The sequence below is a fragment of the Adiantum capillus-veneris genome, chromosome 11, assembly GCF_014529385.1.
Source record: "Adiantum capillus-veneris isolate H3 chromosome 11, ASM1452938v2, whole genome shotgun sequence".
Lineage (NCBI taxonomy): Eukaryota > Viridiplantae > Streptophyta > Polypodiopsida > Polypodiales > Pteridaceae > Adiantum > Adiantum capillus-veneris.
Window position 1 is genome coordinate 123,024,166 of NC_140941.1, and position 22,298 is coordinate 123,046,463.

At 45.3% G+C, this 22,298-nt stretch overlaps 1 protein-coding gene across 3 annotated transcripts in view; it reads left to right on the forward strand.

The window, feature by feature from the left end:
• The first annotated feature begins 1,457 nt into the window (after positions 1–1,457).
• The window catches only part of LOC147447944 (ricin B-like lectin EULS3), a 43,862-nt gene continuing 23,021 nt past the window's right edge, over positions 1,458–22,298 (forward strand). The window contains exon 1 of one of the 3 annotated variants that reach the window (XM_086523842.1): positions 1,458–2,340. In XM_086523842.1, the coding sequence (XP_086379968.1) occupies positions 1,606–2,340 (735 nt within the window). In that variant the 5' untranslated portion in view covers positions 1,458–1,605. The remainder of the gene's footprint in view (positions 2,341–22,298) is intronic. The other 2 variants (XM_086523843.1, XM_086523841.1) reach the window with 2 other exon arrangements.

Consider the following 22,298-nt stretch of genomic DNA (forward strand, 5'->3'; position numbering starts at 1 on the left):
ATCATCCGCATACAACAAAAGCATGATTACCCCATTGCAAATAGTGACCTCTCTGATGCCTTCTTCTTGCATAAAGTCAAGTACCATTTGTTCCTATTGATCGATGCATAGAACAAAGAGAGTTGGTGACAACGAACATCCTTGTTTAACCCCAATAGTGCTTATTTCTGAAATCCCTCTTCCCATGCGCAATTGACATACCACCTTCTCATAGATTCGAAAAACCGCAAGCATAAACTCACTTGGAACTTGGAGTTCTTCCATCCTTCTCCACAAATTGTTTCATGGAATCATATCAAAGGCTTTCTTAAAGTCCACAAAACAACAATACAATCGCTTGCCTTTCAAACGACTTTCCTCCATGAGAACACGAAGAGTGACAAGATGATCAATGGTGCTATGGCATTGACAAAAACCCGCTTGTCCTTTTGCACACTTTTCATTCGCTTCAACCCAATCACTCAATTTCATCTCCATTATACACCCAAACAACTTTGCAATAAGAGACCCAATCATTATAGTCCGGTAGTTGTTTACATTCTTTACATCCCCTCGTTTATGCAAAGGCTTGACCCAATTAGTACTCCAATCATAAGGAGAGAGAGAGAGAGAGAGAGAGACGTGCATCATGTCTGCCTACATTCCAAGTATGTGCTTACCTTTCTCTAAGGTTATGACCATCCATCGGGCCCTTCAATGTGATTTGATGGACTTTATTCAAAAAAATGTTAGAGAGGGTTGGGCAAGGTGCTAGCCCTCTCAATCTTTATCTTGAAATAAATGTGCTGTTGAAACTAGTGTCTGTGCAGAATCAATTGCTATGGAGTTGGTTTGCTAATGATGAAGTGGATGGAAACATTTCTTGCCCTCCTTTCTTTGCGTTTGAGCACCCAATTGATTGTCCTATAATACAAGATGAAACAATTAAACCTCACGCAACAATGCCCAAACCTCATAGGATGAGAGAGAGAGAGAGAGAGAGAGAGAGAGAGCGAGCATTCCAACTATCTGCTCACTTACCTTTCTCTAAGGCTGGGTTCAGATGAGGGTGAAGGCCCTCCCTGCACTTTTGTGCCTCCACTCGCTTGGTTCACATGATACGACAACAAAACAAAAAATTAAAATTTTCAGAATTTTGACAGCCAATCAACAATGGTGTAGTGGAAAAGCTCTTGGCTCCAAGGGTGTGGTCATGGTTCAACTCGCACGACTGCAATTCACGCTGAAAAGTAGGTGGAAAGCTTGGACTTCCAGTCGGCCAAGGTTTTGGTAGGCTCGAAAGTCGGCTTCTCTTTTTGGTCCTATTTGTGATGGCCACATCGCAAGAACCCCCGTTCCTAAATTTCTGCCGCTGTCCCGTATGAACCATCCATAGGACCCTTCAATGTGATTTAAGTCATAGTTGCGAACAAGTATCTTGATTTGGAGAATAATCCTACGCATCGTTCTCAATGTGTCCTCAATGATTTCGTGCGGCGTGAGCTTCAAAGCTCAAACTCCCGGTTTTCACGTGTCAGCTTCGACTATTCTGCGATTCTGCCCCCAGTTCCATAGGCCAGACTTCTGCCGTTTCGAGCAACCAAGTTGCCTCATCTGATATCAGCTATGTTTGGCCATGGCCCTGGCGATCGTCATCCTCCAGAGGGGTTTCCCTATCATCATCGGCAAGAGCAAAGCACCACGATGCAAGGCAGGTATCAAGATCCTCCACCTCATCTCCACCATTTCCCTCCTCAGTACGACCCCTCTGCATTCAGTCATTATCCTCCTGCACAAGGACCCCCCTTTTGGCCTCACGATACCCCTCCGCCGCCCCCTGATGGACGTCCTCCTGGGTTTGCACCTCCATTCCCATCTTTTTACCCCCCTCAACATGAATCCTCTGGCAGCTACTCACCCGCTCCCCCTCCTGCCCACTCCTCTCCCTATCCTCCTCATTATGTCCCCCATTCATCTTCTTTTGGAGAGCATATGCAGCACCAACAAGGGCATACACAACCGCACTTCTACTCCTCCGTATCGCAGCACCATCGTTCCTCAGAATTCAGGCAGGTCTCCTCTTTTGGAGAGCAAGATGGGAGCCGTTCAGTAGATGCACTCAACCATGTTTCCCGTAACAATGTTTCCTTTCCACACCACGCCAGAGCCATTGAGGTGGACAAGCCCTTGATTCTACAGCGGGAGGCTGTGCTGGCAGATGAGATTTCACCGCCTGCCAATGTCGAGCTTCCAAACGGTCAGCTTGTGAGGGTTTTCTGCAAACATGATAGAGGCTTCAATCTAGCTGTGAAGGACAACAGAGTCGTAATGGTTGAAGCAGATACACAAGATGAGTTCCAGGTAGTAGATCTTTTTAGATACAATGTTGTCTGATTGTGATGAGCATGTAAATGCTCTCACAAGCATAGAAGAGTATATGATCTTGAAATGCTGTGCATATATATGTGTGAATGGGGTATGTTGATGGAGATTTTGCATGTGTTGCTACACACCAGAGTAATATAGCGACACACTAGAGTTGTGGGTTTGTATGTGCAGTTGTGTCTTTATTTGCATCTCTTCAAAGGCTTTTTGGTGTGTGTGTGTTGCAGATGTAACCACTCATGGGGTACATATATTCTGTGGCTTTGTGTATAGAAACGTGGACACATTGTCTTAGCGGCACCATCTGACGTCTTGTGCGTCTCTATGTGTATGTGTGTGTGTGAGCGCGCACGTTTCCCCTCAATGTCAATAGCACTAGGCACAATATCGTAATCAAGTAGGGCTTATAGCCTCGCCTCATTGTCATGAAGCTCCAGTGACTCCCTCGTGTGTGTGCGATATGAGGATAGATTACGCCCTGCAGTTATTCGACCATTATCCTCTTTTGTCGTCTTTGTACTTTTTGGGCAGTCTCTTTGTGATTGGCCTCTTCCTAGGAAACATTTGTTGCATGTTAACAATGCCCATCTTACTCATGAGGTTTTTCGACACATGGTTGCCGACATTATTCCCTTTGGGACACATGCATATTGATCTGGATGCTGCCTGGTATCGCTTTATCATGAGGGTACAAAGTGTTATTTGTGACTATGACACGCATTATATGCAGCGTACTTAGGGGGATGGTGTTGATGCGAAACAGGTTTGTCAATGAATGCAAGAATTTGTTGATTTGCGGCCCCTGTTTGACTCTGAAATGGCGGAGTTATGTGTAGTTTATGTGCGTATTCAACAAAATGATAAGTGAAAAATTGCTAAATGACAAACACTCGCATGTCAATAGGCTTTTATGGATAAAGGCTGCGCTTTGAAGCAATTTTTTAAGTATCTGCATCATACAAGGGTCTCACAATTAATTAAGTGGGTTATGCTTCCCTTGGGTGCTTTGGCTTCTTCAAAGCAGGAACTTGCTTATGTTGTGGTTTCACATTATCGACAGGTGTTTGCTGTTCATCTCAGCCATCTTTGGCTGCTTGCGAAGTGTGTCAATTGTTGCTTTCTTATGTTCATCTGATCCTGTCTTCGGAGGATGCACAATGCCTTGAGGATCCTTTTTACTGATTCTGAATTGCATGGTGCATTGCTTGCATTGGGTTGTCGGCGATCTCCCCGTTGGGACAGACTTATTGTGGAATTCTTCCTCTCCTTTCAGGATGCCCTTAAACAACCCCTGCTTTTCATGTTAAATGCGGCATTGGAGAAACAGGATCTGCCATGATCATGGAAAGAGTGTTTACTTAAGTTGTTGTCCAAGCAAGCGGTTTGCGAGCAATTCTTTCATTGGCGGCCCATAACTTTGATGCTGGTGGTTTACGAGATATTGGCTGAAATGTTGGTGCATTGCATTAAGAACCATCTATTTACAGGACTTCATTAGGCTCAATATGGTTTCATTCCTCGTTGTCAAGTCATGGACAATTTGGCTAATGTTATGATCGGCATGGAGTATGCTAAGTACACGAAAGCAGGATGTGCTGGTCAGGCAAGTTGATATTATAAAAGCCTTTGACATTGTGCAATGGGACTTCATAGTTGCCACGATGAGGTGTCGTGTTTGGTCTTAGATTGGCCAATGGTTTATTTCTTGTATGCTTGTAGTATGTCTTTGAGGATCTTGAAAGGTAAATTAACAGAATCGTGGCCACTTGGATGTTTGGTTAGGCAATGTTGTTCTCCTTAGCGCTTCGCTGTTGTCACTCACTCCTTGTTGATGTATCTTGATCATTTGACCTCTACTCATTGTGAGGCATAAACAACGAGTGATCCGCATAAGCCTGTCCAATGAAGGTATGACCCGAGGGTAACTGTAAACCATGAAGACGCTCCGCAAACATCGATGGCACGAGAATCGAGATGGATACAAAATGAAAAGTGCATGCCATAAGGGTGGCTTTTATAGCCATGGAGGTGCAGCCCTTGAGGCTTGAAAGCTTCAAAGTTTAAAAATATGGCTGTTGGAGAGAAACTGATAAATAGAAACGGTCAGTTTTTAAAATTTGAAAAATGTTGACCCTTGACCGATCGTCCTCTATTGTCCCCGAGACGTTCACGTTGCGATCCCAACTGATATTTTGATTGTCGTCCGTTCCAGCACGTCCCCACCCGTCCCCGTCCCAGATACGTGCGTCCCTCGTCTCTAGGGGTTGTCCCCTGCGTCCCCTGTTACTATGCAACAGAGTGATGTTCGAGTGATTATGGAAGCTTTGAAATTGTGGTTGGTCTTAAAGTCAACTTTCATAAATCGAAGCTTTTGCCACTTCATTCGTGTGATTGCATACTCTATTGTGGCCAGGTGAGAGTGTTCCTCCATGTGATCACCAGGCATTTGGGATATCCAATTGAATGGAGTGTCACTCCCACGCAAAAACTGGCTTGGGTTATGCAACGCTTGAATGTCAAATCACATTACTGGAAGCTACCTGCTTGGCCACTGCATGTTCGTCTACGAATCATTCAGAGTATCTCAATAGCATATGTTCAATTCTTTTTGCCAGCCATTTTGTCTCATTTGTGGCGAACTCAGGCACACAAAAAAGGCTTGCGTTTGATGTTGATGGCAAAGCTTTGTACACCCAAACGTTTGGGTGGTTTAAATATCTTGGACTTGCGTAGGCATGTTCTTGCTAGGAAGGCTATGCTATTGCCTATACCTGCGTAACAATCTCAGTTTTGGACTCTTACGTTTGTACACTGGACTCAGCATGTTGTTACGCTTTCATTTGGTCACTGGTAATCATCTATTTGGGAGGTTGTATTAGGTAAGATGGACGGGCATTTTTCCGGATGTCCGCTTTCTTCCACCTTGCTCTGTGCTTGAAAAGAGGTTACGATTCATCTATCGTGAAATGCTCGGAGGGAAGGAAATTCGCTTTGTCTAGAGAGTCTTCATTGGAGCCGGGCTTTCTCTCTTTGGTTGATCGCTCGCCTCGCCAGGCGTACTTCCTCTCTTGTTGTGGCATTTGGGTTGAGGATGTGGTGGATGCAGCTGGTTTCACTTTGGAGTTTCCCTTTGCCGCTCATCGATTTGGATTGGGCATGCATTATTGCCAATTCTGGAGAGAATTGCAATAAATGTTGGTTTTCTTTTTATCCATTTCTCCTTTGCCCGATGGTGATCGCATGTCTGACTGGAATCTTCGGGAATGCCCTTTCAGGATAACATTGCTGGTCGAATTTATACTCTTCTTCTGCCTCAACCTTGGCTTGTTGATCATTGTAACGCTCTTTGACACATGCATAAATCTGATATCTAGTGGAGGAAGCTTCTATCCTCCCTATGGAAAATCCATTTGCCTTTGAAGGAGCGATTGTTTCTTTGGCGTTGTTTGCTTGGTGTGCTCCGGTGGGTACTTTTCTTAGGACGCGTCATATCCGCCCTTCATCTGTCAGGTGCACATCTAACCCTATGTGTACGTGGACAAGCTACTTCATGGCAGTTCAATTAGCTTAGGAAGTGTTATGGCACTTTTGTGAGTCTGTTCGCAGACCGTGCATGTCCAGACACTTAGAGTATATACATATCCTCTAGTTGCACACAACATGATCATCAGATTTCCATCAGAATCCATCAAGAGCATTTTTACAGTGCATAGACCTATTTTCCCTATTTTAGCCAATTTTCACTTATTATTTTTAAGTGACTTTTGTTGGGAAACTGGGTAGGGCAATTTAGCAAGCCAGTATATAAGAAACCCTAGCGCTAGCACTTTCTGGTAGAGGAGGCAGCAGGGACCAGACATCCGGCAATGCACTTTCTCAACAAGACCCCCTGGCATGATCACGTAGCGTTTTCAACCAAAGAAAAAGCCAGCGTTTTCAGCTTTGCAGATCAGCCGAGTGTTTTGCATTTGCAGCAGCCTGGCGACAACAGGATACAACAGATCACTAGCGTTTTTGCAGCAGGTCAGGAATTAGTCCTAGCGTTTTTGCATTTGTAGAACATTCTAGTATTTTGCAGATTTGCGGCGATAGATTCAGCCATAGTTTTCAGCACATAGACCCCGCAGTAGAAGTCCCAAACCTCGCAGATCTCACCTCTCCGCAGCAGATTCTCACCGCACGGTCAAATCCATCTAAGTTTGCAGATTCAGCCCGGAAAACGCAGATTTCAGCATCTGCGTTTTCAGCGCGTCGTCGTCCTCATCGTCGTTGACATTGTCGGCAAGTCCAAAACATATTTGTGCAATCAATAGTAGACCACTCTCGCCATAGAGAGTGGGGCCTTTGGAGGAGGGTTTAACAACATTCTGGTGTCGTATTCTTCTCTCTATATCTCTCGGTCTCAGCACCTTCACTCACAGTGTTATCCCACTTTGTTTGTGATCACTTGCACTCTCTCACTAAAGGAACGTAAGGCTCTCCCTTGTGTAAGTAAAAGGAACCCTTGAGCACAGTTTGGAGCACTCAGCTTGAGCAAAGTTTAACATTTACTTCTGCAGCACCTTACATTGGTATCAGAGCTTTGGCAGTGTCTGTATCACTTAAGGAAAGAACCACATAATTTTTTTTTGCTTGGTGCGATCGCACGTAACCCAAGTCCACTTGGGCGTGTCGATTCCTAATCGTGTTTTTGAAGAGTGACAAAAAACCCCAAGAAAGAAGGGCTTGTCCAACATCCCCTTGTTTCTCTTTTCACTCATTGAGAGCGGACCGTGCACTTAGCAGCCGGCCAATTGACGTGAGGTGGGAAAAAGCAACCTTGGTGTGAGCGCAAGGCCGCAAAGGGGTGCGCCCGCGAGAAAGAGGAGCTTGGCTAAGAGAAGATCCTTCTCTAACACAGATTGCAAGCTAAAGGAGAACCTCAAGTGTAAGGTGCAGCGGAATGAATGTTGTATTTTCTCAAGATTAGTGATCTTTATTGCTCAAGGTTCCTTTTAGTTCTTAGGGAAAGAGAGAGCTTTCCGTCTTATGGAGAATGCTATGATCACGAACAAAGTGAGTGGATATTGTGCGTGCAAGTGAATGAGAGTGAGAGAAGGAGAGAGAAGAGATACGACACCCGAGAGGTTGTAAAACCCTCTTCCCAAGGTCCCACTCTCGTCCGCGAGAGCGGTCTACTTTGATTGTACGAAGGTGTACAATGTGTAGGCAATGGACTGATGCAATGGGACTATGCCGATGACGACGACGGTGATGACGACGACTTAGCGTGAATTTGTGATCTTCTATTGGCTGAATTCGAGGTTGTCTTGGTGGCTGAAAATGACTGTTTTCTTGCTGTTTAATGGTTGAATCTGGTGGTTGTGTCGGGGTTCATCCTAGAGACAAAAACGCTGAAGTCTTGTACCTGCTAGGCTGCGTTTTAGGGCAGATTTGCACCTGCTGAAAACGCTGCAAGGGGCTGATGTATCAGGCTGGAAAAACGCTACCAAAATGCTGAACTATGCTGGCTGTCTAGTGTTAGTAAAAACGCTGATGGCTGATGTGTTGCTGAGGTTGAAATCTGTGATGATGCTGCTGGTCTGCAATCCCAAAAACGCTGGTCCTTTGGGGCTGCTGCTGCAGGTCAAAAACGCTAAGGGCTGATGCCTGTGGGTCGCGGGAAAATACCAAGGATGGGGCTGATTTGTAAGGGACACAAACGTTGGGAAGTGGAGGTTGTGGGCGATGACTGCAAGAGGGAAAACTCCAGAGATGGGGGCTTGCCCGGCGAGGATGGGGATTTAAACGCTGGGGGTGCTGGGGGGTACTGCTGAGAAGTTGCCTGTTGAGCGGGAAGCTCCTACTGCCTCTTCTGCCAGAAAGTGCTAACTTGGGTTTGCTTATATATTAACTTAGCAAAATTGCCCTACCTACTTTTGTTGGAAAGTCACTTAAAAATAATAAGTGAAATAACCAAAAATAGGAAAATAGGCTAAATGCACTGGAAAATTCCCCTGACTGAATCTGATGGATCTTAAAGTGAATACTAATGACCATGCTGTGTGCAACCGGAGGATATGCATCTACACTAAGTGACTGGGCATGCACGGTCTACGAATAGACTCACAAAAGTGCCAGATCACTGCTAATCTAGACTTGACTGAGCTGACTGAACCCTGCTGTGGTGTAGCTTGTCCACGGACACATAGGGTTGGGATGTGTCACGTGACATCCCCTCCTTTTCAAAGTGAGGTACTGGTACCGAATTGTATGGCGTCGAGGGAGATCGCCAACAGCATCCGGAATCCTGGAAGGGACTCTTCGCCTGCCCACTCTGATGTGTGGGTTGTGCGGTACTTGAACTTCATAAAGGTCTGCAACGCTTGCTTCTGTGGGCCGTGCCGAAAGTGACTCAAAGTCTTCTGTGGCTCCTTTGATGCTTCAACTTTGTCTAGAGTCGTGCTTTTTTTGTCTTCAAGAATCTCCATAGCTGAAAATTCCTGAAACCATGTCCAACACAAAACCATGAACATACCCATTTCATGTAAAGTGAAGGAAAAAACTCTTGTCTTCTCTAAAGACTGTGTATGCAATGTAGATGAACATAGAGACGGAGTGACAACCCGTTCATCAAACACATGCAAACAATGCACTCGAATCTTTTCTGTTTGATTGAAATCAATCAACTGTGGCAAATCACAATGGAAATGCCCATGCTTGGTGCTCATACAATCATGTGCTCTTTCGGAAACCGTGTCATGCCAAGGAAGAGACATGGAATGTGACTTCCTTACATACAAATTTTTCAGCTTTTCATGAACAATCCGCATACATTCGTGCTCATCCATGAGAGAAACGTGCTCAACATACAATATGTCATGCCTAGAAAAAGGGATCACATAACGATGTTGACTAAAATACAGGAAACCTTACGAATGAAACACTCGAACAATGCGTGCGTATCAATCATGCGAACACATAATACTTCCTGTGAAGGTTCTTTGGACCAAGGCTCGAGAGCCAAGATCGCTTCTTCGGGATCTATCGAATCTTCTTGTGGGGGATCTGTGGACCTCGACTCGAAAGCCAAGACTGGTTCTTCATGATTGATCGAATCTACAACGAGGTTAGCTTCGCTAGGAAAAGCATCCACTAACACATCATCCTTGTGAACAATCACATCATCTTCATGCAACTCATCATGCTTGTGAGAAATCACATCTTGATCATGCAAATCATCATGCTTGTCATTGGCATCCAAATTGTCACAAAACGGGAGCGTACACGAGCACTTAGAAATCTGAAAAATAAAATACTTTGCAAAAGGGAGAGAAGGGAGAAGACCGACATAGTATTGGGGACCAGAAGATGGGTTGGTCCCCCCTTGTTAAGAGTATTCTTTTATTCAAGGAGAATTCTTATACAAGCACGAGAACCCGAGGAAACCCCTCCGTTCTGTAATCTTAGACCCGTAGGTCGTGATTTCCCGTAAAGGGCTTGGGCACACGGCCGTTCCTTCCCGTAAGGGACTTAGGCGCGAAGGCGTACTTTCCCGTAAGGGACATAAGCGTGAAGCCGTACTTTCCCGTAAGGGACTTGGGCGTGAAGCCGTACTTCCCGTGTAGGGCCTTCCCGTAAGACGGGAGATTCCTGCAAAGCAAACCACACAAGGCAACAATTCTCAATGCGTATCAACACCTTATACCTGTCGCTCCTTGCTCGGAGAATCGACCTCTGTACTCAGTCGTAACACTTGCAAATTCCGTCGCCAGCCGCTCCAGAATCCCAGCGCTAGTGCTTCTTGCTGCTTCCGGCTTGCTGAGAAACTGAACACTGGCTGTCTTTTTATAAGCCCTGGCACTCGGCAGGAATAGAGGCCCAAAAAGCAGAGCCTGGTGCTTTCTAGAGAGAGGAGAGAGAAATCGCAGCTTTCAGCCCATTGCGTACGTTTTAGCATTGGCTTTTTTTTATAAGAGCCTTGCTTGCTTTATTTTATTAATAAAGCCCTGATCACTTAAAAAGTGACCTGCCACTTAATAAAATAAATTGTGAACGTGTTCAAACTTTAAAAACTCACTTAGTTAATGAAATCAATGCTACACGAACACATTCCAGGCGTCCTCGGGTGCAAAACACGACACAGATGCAATGCAGACACAGACTCCTCGCGGGAAAACATCTGTCCTCCCGCGATTGTTCCTGCTTTTCGTAAAAAGCTTCATTGAACCCATCTTTATTCTTGTGCTTGCGTTCTTACGCGTATTTTCTTACTCAGTTCGGATTTCCTCCTTAGCCTACGGGATGCCCCCTTACTGATGCACCCGTCACCCATCATGTGACGCATCAGGGGCACTCGCAACCCGGCCCTTTCCACCGAACTTACGGAAACTCCTTCGCGATGTTTATCGTCACCCATCAAATGACACATCAGAGTTTGTCCGTTCTTGATGGCAGTTCCTGTAGCTACAATCTTTTAACAGTTCTTAGTGCACATAATAAAATATCCTAAAAAAGAGATTAATTATTAAAAATAAGAAAATAGTCCAATTAGCAATATCCCTCTGGCTTCTAAACAGTTGACCTCAACTGCAGTGCTTGGACATATACCTCCAGTATCTCGGGATAAGCTGCTAATTCCTCCTGCGTCATCCACTGAGCATCTAAATTCGAATAGTTCTTAAACTTAACCAAATACTTCCGTGTTATCTTTCCAGACTTGAGGGGCCGCTCCTGATGATTTACTATCTGCTCCGGTTGGAGTATTTCTTCTGTTTCCTCAACCTCAGGAGGTTCCTCAACACTTGGCTGACTCGGAGGCGGTCCCACATATGGCCGGAGTAAACTGACATGGAAGGCATTATGGATCCTCCAATTAGGCGGTAGCGCTAATCGGAAGGTGACATCATTCACTTGCTCAGTGATCTTGAACGGCCCATAATAACGGGTAGAAAGTTTTACCACCTTCCCCTTATGAGACGCTTGTTTCTTAAGTCTTGCCTTCTCAAACTTGAGTAAGACTAACTGTCCGACTGTTAAGTCTAGATTCCTCCTGTGCTTGTCTGCAGCTTTCTTATGCTTTTCCTAAGAGCGTAGAATAGCTCTCCTAACTTGCCCGTAGGCTGTGTCCAAGTCCCGGACAAATTCATCTGCTGCAAAGATCTTATCCTTAGTTAAAAGGATCGGTGGAAGCAAAGGCTTACCATAGAGAATCTCAAAAGGTGCTTTCCCCGTCGATGAGTGTATGGTATTGTTATACGCATACTCGACAAGAGGCAAATATTTCTCCCAGTTAGATTGCCGGTCTGACACATAAGCTTTTAACATATCCAATACTGTCGAATTGGCTCTCACTTTGCCCGTCCGTTTGAGGATGGTAGGCAGATGAAAAATTCAACTTCGTACCAAGATTATCCATCAAGGCACGCCAAAAATTTCCTGTCATGCGAGGATCTCGATCACTCACAATAGACTTAGGCATTCCATGATGCTTAAAGATCTTTGCTAGAAAGACCCTAGCCATATGATCTGCTTTGATCGTTTTCTTGACTGGTATGAAGTGTGCTTGCTTGCTAAACCTGTCCACAATGGTCCAGATCGCGTCATTTCCAGTCTGAGTTCTAGGGAGGTCCATGATAAAGTCCATGGCAATACTTTCCCAAGGTTCATTAGGCACAGTCAAAGGTTGTAGCAACCCAGGCGTCTTATGCCGATCATACTTCACTTTTTGGCAAACCAAGCATTCCCTGACATACTTATCAATGTCTGCTTTAAGGCTAGACCAAAAGAAATATCTTTCCATTGCTAAGGTCGTAGGGAGAATACCCCGATGACCCGCATAAGGCGAAGCGTGTGCTTCATCCATGATCTTCTTTCTTAACGGTTCCGCCACACATATGGCTTGATGGTGGTAGAGATAACCGTCCCGGATGGAATAGGGAAACTCATTCTCTCCACGATGTAGCTTTCCCCAAACGGTGGAGAAGTCTGGATCATTCGGATACAAATCCGGTAGTGCTTCTATCTTGATGATACACCGAAGTGATAGCGTTCACCCTTGGCCGCCTAGACAATTCGTCCGCGACCACATTCTTACTCCCAGCCGTGTGAAGGATTTGGAAGTGAAACATAGACAAAAAGTTTGCCCATCTCATCTGCTTCTCAGATAGTTTCCTTTGCGTAAGAAAATAGCGCAAACTCTGGTGATCAGTCTTGATCACAAAATCCGCTCCTAGAAGATAGTGCTTCCAGTTGGATAAGGCGTGAATCACAATCGTGAGTTCCTTTTCGTAGATTGATGCATGCAACTCTGCATCCTTAAGCCGTCTGCTTTCGTAGGCCACTGCATGGCCTTCTTGGTTTAGCACTGCTCCGATGCAATCGCCTGAAGCATCGCAGTGAACCTCAAATGGTTTCCTTAAGTCAGCCACTATCAGAATAGGTCCATGGCTTAGCAAGTACTTGAGCCGATCAAAAGCTCCTTGTGTTCTCGATCCCCATCTGAAAGGAATCTTCTTCTTTGTCAAATCATGAAGTGGTCTTGCTACATGAGCAAATCCTCGGACAAACCTTCGATAATACGAACATAATCCTAGGAAGCTACGTACATCATGTACCGTAGTGGGAATAGGCCAATCTTCTACCACTCGGATCTTGGCAGGATCCATACTCACTTGATTGTGAGAGACTATATGGCCGAGATAGTGCATCTCTGAGAGAAAGAACTCGCTCTTCTTTGCATTCGCATGCAACTCATGCTTTCGCAATTCTTGAAACACCAAGTCTAAGTGCTTCCGATGTTCCTCTTCTGACTTAGAGAAGATGAGTATGTCGTCAAAGAATACTTCCGTAAAAGCTCGATACGGGCTGAAAATGCGGTCCATCATGCGATTGAACGTCGCAAGAGCATTGGTCAAGCCGAAAGGCATTACCAAAAATTCATATAGTCCAAAGGTTGTGCGGAAAGCAGTCTTATGGACATCCTTAGGGGCGATCCGTATCTGATGGTACCGACTCTTTAAGTCTATGTGACTGAAGACACTTGCACCGTGCAACTTATCAAGTATATCATCAATCCGAGGGATCGGAAAGCGATTCTTGACTGTGATCTTGTTTAAAGACCTATAGTCTATGCACATTCGAAACGTGCCATCTTTCTTCTGCACCAGTAGAACTGGAGAGCAGTAGGGTGAAGCACTTGGCCGTACTAACCCTTTCTCTAGAAGCTCGTTGACTTGCTTCAAAATTTCCTCTTGCTGAGCAAGACTTACCCGATAAGGGGGTTGATTGGGAGGCGAGCTACACGGTATGAGATCTATGCGGTGATCTTCTTGGCGTATCGGAGGGAGTTCATCAGGAAGTGTTTCCGTGAAAAAATCTTTGTACTTTTCAATAAATTGAAGACGATTAATTTCCAGACTAGAGAGAGAGTCCCTACTAGTTTTATCCTTCTCACGTGCAAAAATCAAGTAAGCAGAAACACACGTCTTCATTTCTTTCTTAATGGAGATATGGCTTACAATTGGGAACTGCCAATCTTCTGCATCAGCATGAATCTTTATTTTCTTACCCCCATGATCAAAAGTGAGGGTCTTTTCCACATAATCGGGAATAGGTGTCATGTGGAAGTGCCATGGCATACCCAAGATGATATCACATCCCTCGATGGGTGCCATCAAAAATGATTCGCGGTCCTTGTACTCGCCAATCCGAAGACTAAGCTGTCCTTGCACGGGAGTTGCATTGGTTGTCAACCCCTCGAATGCCGATCCGGATGTAACCGGTGTGCCAAATTGAGCCGGTGTGAGGCACAATACCTCGTAGAGGCTTGTTATTGCCGTTGCTGATTTAGCGGGCAATCCGGTGTCATATGTCCTTTCTCGCCACAGTTGAAGCATCTTCCTTCCTCTATGAAGGTTTGAAGTTGAGTAGGAGAAAGATACTTAGTTCGCTTGCCATTGCCCTCTGGCTTCTTAGAATGATCATAGTCCCTAGATGGAGGACGTTTTCTTCCTTGGCTCCCTTGGTCATCGTAGACCCCTCTTTGTCTTGCATGGTAAGTGCTATGCTCCATTTTTCTGGGCTTCCCAGTTGAGTGCAAATCCTCTGCAATGATTGCTGACTCCATCATCCTTTGAAGAGTATCATGCGGATACACCTTCATACTCTTTCGAAGCTGCGGTTGGAGACCCGCTTCGAACTTTCTTTTCTTTTCCTCGTCGGCAATCTTCATGAAGGGAGTGACCTTCAGAAGAACCGACCAATACTTGTCCACATAAGTCGTTACTCTTTCATGTTCCTTCTGGGCAAGCCAGTCCCATTCCTTCAGTATGTCCTGCTTGAAGTCAGGTGGAAGAAATTGTTCATAAAATTCAGATTTGAAGCTCTCCCAAGTTCTGGCCTGAGAACCTTCCAGAATCTTGGCTAGCCACCAATTACTTGCCGTTTCCTTGAGGTGCATCCCCACATGGCGTAATTTGGATCTTTCTGTAAAGTGCCTATTGGTAAAGGCAACTTCAAACTGTCTGATGAAGGACAATGCTTTGGAGATGTCTCTCCGTCCGTTGTAGGTTTCGAACTTGATGTCCTTGTCGCCCGATTTGAAGACTCTCATGCGATGTTGAGACTTGCGACAATGCTTCTTGAATCGAGGCTTATCTTTAGGTTGATGTAGGGTAGTAGCAATAGTAACGGCTTCCTTCTTCTAACGAGATGATCGAGAAGTAGAAGTATAATCTGGAGAGTAAGATGGAGATGAGATAGAGATGTTCTTGCTCTCGTCTAGCAGAGAGAGCGCTTTTTCCTGGCCTTTCCTTGAAGTAGGCCGTTCATTCTGATCCGAAGATCCTTTGTGGACCTCGGCACGTTCTTCTTCTCTTGCCTCCTGTGGTCTCACGCCAACAGTGTTGTCTAGATGCTTGGTTGCATCAGTTCCATTCGTTTTCTTCATTCCGCCCAAAAGCTTTTGGACGTCTGGCAACAGTAAGATTTGTTGCAAATCCGCAAGCTGAGCTTGCACTTGTTGAAGCTCCTCTTCAATGCTTCTCCCTTGGCCCGACATGGTTCTTCCCGTTCTTCCCGGAATCGTGCTTCTTTGTAGAGAAAGAGAGGAGTCCGAGCTCTGATACCACTGTCACAAAACGGGAGCGTACACGAGCACTTAGAAATCTGAAAAATAAAATACTTTGCAAAAGGGAGAAGACCGACACAGTATTGGGGACTAGAAGATGGGCTGGTCCCCTCCCCCGTTAAGAGTATTCTTTTATTCAGGGAGAATTCTTATACAAGCACGAGAACCCGAGGAAACCCCTCCGTTCTGTAATCTTAGACCCGTAGGTCGTGATTTCCCGTAAAGGGCTTGGACACACGGCCGTTCCTTTCCGTAAGGGACTTAGGCACGAAGCTGTACTTTCCCGTAAGGGACTTAGGCGTGAAGCCGTACTTTCCCGTAAGGGACTTGGGCGTGAAGCCGTACTTCCCGTGTGGGGCCTTCCCGTAAGACGGGAGATTCCTGCAAAGCAAACCACACAAGGCAACAATTCTCAATGCGTATCAACACCTTATACCTGTCGCTCCTTGCTCGGAGAAACGACCTCCGTACTCAATCGTCACGCGAACACTTGCAAATTCCGTCGCCAACCTCTGCTCCAGAATCCCAGCGCTAGTGCTTCCTGCTGCTTTCGGCTTGCTGAGAAACTGAACGTTGGCTGTCCTTTTATAAGCCCTGGCACCCGGCGGGAATAGAGGCCCAAAAAGCAGAGCCTGGCGCTTTCTAGAGAGAGGAGAGAGAAATCGCAAATTTCAGCCCCCTGCGTAAGTTTTAGCACTGGCTTTTTTTTATAAGAGCCTTGCTTGCTTTATTTTATTAATAAAGGCCTGGTCACTTCATAAAATAAAGTGTGAACCTGTTCAAACTTTAAAAACTCACTTAGTTAATGAAATCAATGCTACACGAACACATTCCAGGCGTCCTCGGGTGCAGAACACGACACCGATGCAATGCAGACACAGACTCCTCGCGGGAAAACATATGTTCTCCTGCGACTGTTCCTGCTTTTCGTAAAAAGCTTCATTGAATCCATCTTTATTCTTGTGCTTGCGTTCTTATGCGTATTTTCTTACTCAGTTCGGATTTCCTCCTTAGCCTATGGGATGCCCCCTTACTGATGCACCTGTCACCCATCATGTGACGCATCAGGGGCACTCGTAACTTGGCCCTTTCCACTGAACTTACGGAAACTCCTTCGCGATGTTTATCGTCACCCATCAAATGACACATCAGAGTTTGTCCGTTCTTGATGGCAGTTCCTGTAGCTACAATCTTTTAACAGTTCTTAGTGCACATAATAAAATATCCTAAAAAAGAGATTAATCATTAAAAATAAGAAAATAGTCCAATTAGCAACACAAATCATCATGCTTATCATTGTTATTCAAATCATCATGCTTAGCAATATCATTCAAATCATCATGCTTATCTTTGTCATCATGCAAATCATTGTGCTTATCATTGTCAATCAAAACATCATGCAAGTCATTGTCAATCAAATCATCATCATGCTTCACACAATCATGCAAAATCGTGTGATTCATGCTTTCGAGAAGAAGAGACTGAGAGAGTCTCCTTTTCCCAAATCTCTTGCATTGGTGCCTGAACTTGAGAAAAGAGTCGCAACATCTCTTGCAGTCGTGCTTTGTTCTCGTGATAAAATTCTGCTTGGCTTGCTTGGTTCTTTGCTTGTCTGCGTTCCATTTCTGCTTTTCTTTCTTTGAATTCATGATCCAATTTCGCTTCTCTTGCTTTGTTCTCTCGATCAAATTCTGCTTCTCTTGCTTTGGCTTCCAAGCGTGCTTGCTCGCGCTCACGTGCTATGGCTGCCATTCTTTCTTGGTACTTACGCTCGATGGTTGCGATTCTTTCTTCGCTTTCTAACTTCTTGTCCATCATCCTCTTGTCGAAAGCCTCCATAGGAGTTAGTGCAATCCTTGTCGTAGATGGGGAAGGGTCAGAAAAACCTCTTGGTGGGGAAAATTCTTCTTCGCCTCTCTCATGCTCATCACCTCCAAGCGAAGTATCCATTCCGCTTTGAGTGATGACCAATCTGCAATCGTGGGTTCTTGTGGGTTCTTGGGGTCTTGGGTTCTTAAGTCCGCAAGGAACTTGGGTTCTTGAGGGTCTTAGTTCTTGGGTGCTTGAGTTCTTGGGTTTCTTGAGGTTTCAAATCGCGTTGGAGAAGGATCTTCTCTTCACCCGAGTTCTACCCTTTTCTGCAGGCGCACCCCTTGGCGGCCTTGCGCTCACACCAAGGTTGCTTTTTCCCACCTCACGTCGATTGGCCGGCCGCTAAGTGCACGGTCCGCTCTCAATGAGTGAAAAGAGACATAAGGGGAGGCTGGACAAGCCCTTCTTTCTTGGGATTCCTGTCACTCTTCAACAAAACACGATTAGGAATCTCCACGCCCAAGTAAACTTGGGTTCGTGCGACCTCAACAAGCAAAAAAAAATTCTTGTGGTTCTTTCCTTGAGTAATGCAGAACACTTCCAAAGCTCTGATACCAATGTTAGGTGCAGCGGAATGAATGTTGTATTTTCTCAAGATTAGTGATCTTTATTGCTCAAGGTTCCTTTTAGTTCTTAGGGAAAGAGAGAGCTTTCTGTCTTATGGAGAATGCTATGATCACGAACAAAGTGAGTGGATATTGTGCGTGCAAGTGAATGAGACTGAGAGAAGGAGAGAGAAGAGATACGACACCCGAGAGGTTGTAAAACCCTCTTCCCAAGGTCCCACTCTCGTCCGCGAGAGCGGTCTACTTTGATTGTACGAAGGTGTACAATGTGTAGGCAATGGACTGATGCAATGGGACTATGCCGATGACGACGACGGTGATGACGACGACTTAGCGTGAATTTGTGATCTTCTATTGGCTGAATTCGAGGTTGTCTTGGTGGCTGAAAATGACTGTTTTCTTGCTGTTTAATGGTTGAATCTGGTGGTTGTGTCGGGGTTCATCCTAGAGACAAAAACGCTGAAGTCTTGTACCTGCTAGGCTGCGTTTTAGGGCAGATTTGCACCTGCTGAAAACGCTGCAAGGGGCTGATGTATCAGGCTGGAAAAACGCTACCAAAATGCTGAACTATGCTTGCTGTCTAGTGCTAGTAAAAACGCTGATGGCTGATGTGTTGCTGAGGTTGAAATCTGTGATGATGCTGCTGGTCTGCAATCCCAAAAACGCTGGTCCTTTGGGGCTGCTGCTGCAGGTCAAAAACGCTAAGGGCTGATGCCTGTGGGTCGCGGGAAAATACCAAGGATGGGGCTGATCTGTAAGGGACACAAACGCCGGGAAGTGGAGGTTGTGGGTGATGACTGCAAGAGGGAAAACTCCAGAGATGGGGTCTTTCCCGGCGAGGATGGGGAGCTCCTGCTGCTTCTTCTGCCAGAAAGTGCTAACTTGGGTTTGCTTATATATTAACTTAGCAAAATTGCCCTACCTACTTTTGTTGGAAAGTCACTTAAAAATAATAAGTGAAAATAACCAAAAATAGAAAAATAGGCTAAATGCACTGGAAAATTCCCTTGACTGAATCTGATGGATCCTGAAGGGAATACTGATGACCATGCTGTGTGCAACCAGAGGATATGCATCTACACTAAGTGACTGGGCATGCACGGTCTACGAATAGACTCACAAAAGTGCCAGATTACTGCTAATCTAGACTTGACTGAACTGACTGAACCCTGCTGTGGTGTAGCTTGTCCACGGACACATAGGGTTGGGATGTGTCACGTGACATCAAGAACCTCAAGACTCCAGAACTCAAGACCCTCAACAACCCAAGAACCACAAGAACTCAAGTTCCTTCTGAACTTAAGAACCAAAGATCTCAGTGTATGGTCATCACCCGAAGCCGAATGGATACTTTGCATGGAGGTGATGAGCATGAAGAAGAAGTTTTCTCACCGGTCTCTTTGGGCACCTCAATAGCATCCCCTTTCCCATCTACGCCAAGGATTGCACCAAATCCTATGAAGGCTTTGGTCAAGTCGATGATGGACATGATGGCACAAAGAAGCGGATCGCGTTGCCTTGGAGCGTGAGCACAAAGCACGCGAAGAAAGAAGAGCGGCCTTGGAGTTAGAGCGTGAGATACAGAGAGACCTACGCTTGCAAGAGTTGGTTTCAGCCATTAGCGTTTGCAGATATCAGCCATTAGCGTTTTCAGATTTCAGCCCGTCTAGTCGTCGTCCTCATCGTCGTCGACATCGTCGGCAAGTCCATTGCATTGTAGAGATTTGTGCAATCAACAGTAGACCGCTCTCGCCATAGAGAGTGGGGCCTTCGGAGGAGGGTTTGACAACGTTCTGGTGTCGTATTCTTCTCTCTCTATCTCTCAGTCTCAGCACCTTCATTCACAATGTCATTCACTTTGTTTGTGATCATTTGCACTCTCTCATTAAAGGAACGGAAGGCTCTCCCTTCCGTAACTAAAAGAAACCTTGAGCACAGTTTGGAGCACTCATCTTGAGCAAAGTTCAACATTCACATCCGCTGCAGCTTACACAGCACCTTCACTCACATTGTTACCGCACTTTGTTTGTGATCACTTGCACTCTCTCACTAAAGGAACGGAAGGCTCTCCCTTTCGTAAGTAAAAGGAACCCTTGAGCACAGGGATAGTCACTTTTTCTTCAAAAAGTGCAACGTGGATTGTTGTGGGTGAAAGCAAAACACAAAGCTTGTCGTTATGGCAGAGAAGAGAGACCAAGTACCTAAAGAGGGATCTTCCTCACATGGCACAAAGAAAGTTCCTTCAACTCTTTAAGAAGAGGACAGGTTGTTTAGAGCTCAACTGCGTTTAGAGCTCAACTGCAGTTGGCTAGCAACCCAAGGATAAAGGAGTTCTTACAGGCTCCGACACATGGTTTTCAATCTCCTATACAGGGCTTGACTGAGCCGTAGCAGGAAAAGGAGATTTCCAATTCGCAGAGGACTCATGATGCTCGAGGGAAAGCCCATGTGGTTGAGCAATTAGCGGTGTCCAATGATCCAAAGCAACTTGCTTGAGCTGGACAAGAACCTTTTGTGAATGGTCAAGGGAGTAATGAACAGGCTATGCGTCAGACCGTGCCATTACCTAATACTTATCCTGGTTATTTGGAGGTGGTTCAGTGTTTCAAGCTATGGCTGGACCTTCCACAGGTTATATGCCAGGGAATGTGTTTGGGACAACGCAAACAGGCATGGGTAACCCTATGTACGTGAACATGGGTGTCTAACCAGGTTTTTAGGGTGCCTATGGCCAATTTCGAGTGCTTGGAACACAATTTGGTATGGCTGGTTTTTCGCAGCCATACGTACAAAATGCAGATACGACAGGTAAAACAGTTGATGCGAGTGCTAGAATGAACAATCATGGAGCACCACTGTTACAAGCACCTGTTTATGACAACGTGGCTCCTTTGAGTCAGCCTAAAGATTACAAGAAGGTGGTCAAGGAGTGAAGTTTGAAACTTTCAAAGAAACTAGGATCAATTGAAGGCTTTGACCTTCATACAACAATTCGATGTAGCTTATGCTGGAGGAAACTGTTGGGGATTCAAGCCCTTTGTTTGGTGTCTTAGCCTTTTAGCCTGTGGGAATACCCTCATAAAGCATGCAGGGAAAGGTTTGTTAAAGGTTGAGTTTTGCATGGCACGAAAAACCCTTTATATTGTAAGGCTTCTACACAATAATCATAATCAACAATAGCGTTTTTTACTGCTCTCTCTCTCTCTCTCTCTCTCTCTCTCTCTCTCTCTCTCTCTCGTTGTGTTGCATCTCCTCCACGCCATGGCTCCCCACCGCTTGCATCCTCCATAGCCACAGTTCCCAACACATGGTATCAGAGCGAGGTCTGTGTTGCCTCTCAAAAGGCGATGTGGGCAAAATCATAGGCACTGCAGGCGGCCATACTCTTAGAGGCGGCGTTCTAAAACGCAGTTGGGTTTCCCTGCAAGAGGTCGAGGAGCTCGTCTAAAGGCCACAGTTGGCACTCGCAGGCATACATGCCCCCTCTCAAAACGCTGTGCTTCTTAGAGATAATTCTGCAAGGCGAAATCAAGCAGGTCGGCATCTGTAGGGAGCAATTTTGTGAGCATATTGAAAGGCAAGCTAGGTGGACGTGGTTGTTGGTTGTCTTTGGCAAGGTGCATATCAAAACGTTGTGTAGCATCTTGGCAACGGCGTGCTTCTCAACAAGCATCTCAAAACGCCTACTGAGGCAATTATTTTGCAAAGCTTGGTCTAAGGTGCATGCAACCCATTGAAGGGCTTCTTAAGTCAGTGTGTGACTCGACCAAGGTTTTGACGACATCTCAAGACTGTAGCTTCTCTTTACAAAGATTTGTTTTTGAGAGAACGGTTCGACAACTTTGTAGAGCTTAAAGATTTCAAAAGGGTCTGCATATTGACATTATTTAATGCAAGATATTGAAATCAAGGTTAGTAAAAGAAGAACAAATATGCGACTCCACAATCAAAGTTTATCAATCACGAAAGCAAGTGAAGAACGTTCTGCTTCAAGCACTCGATACATCTACACATCTCACATGAGTATCTGCTTCGTGACTACAGTACAAGTTTTTCAAAACCAGTTTAGTGTCATAGATCTATGGTTTTGTCCATTGTCAACATCATTGTCCAAAGCCTTGTTTTAGATTATCAGTTGTCAGTTATTGTCATGCTTTCAGTTGTCCTCATGCCAAACTTTTGTATGGGTTATAGACACTGCCACAAATAAATAGTGGTAAGACCACCCTTTTGTTGTTTGGTCGGGGTCTGGTATGTCTCACACTGATGGTTGTTTGAGGGAAGTACACACATACCTATGCTATTGTCAAGGGGGGGACTTCTACTCATGGTTTCAGGTGATTGGACTTTGCCATGGTCTATCTCGAGTCCATTGTCAGTGGTTTGGG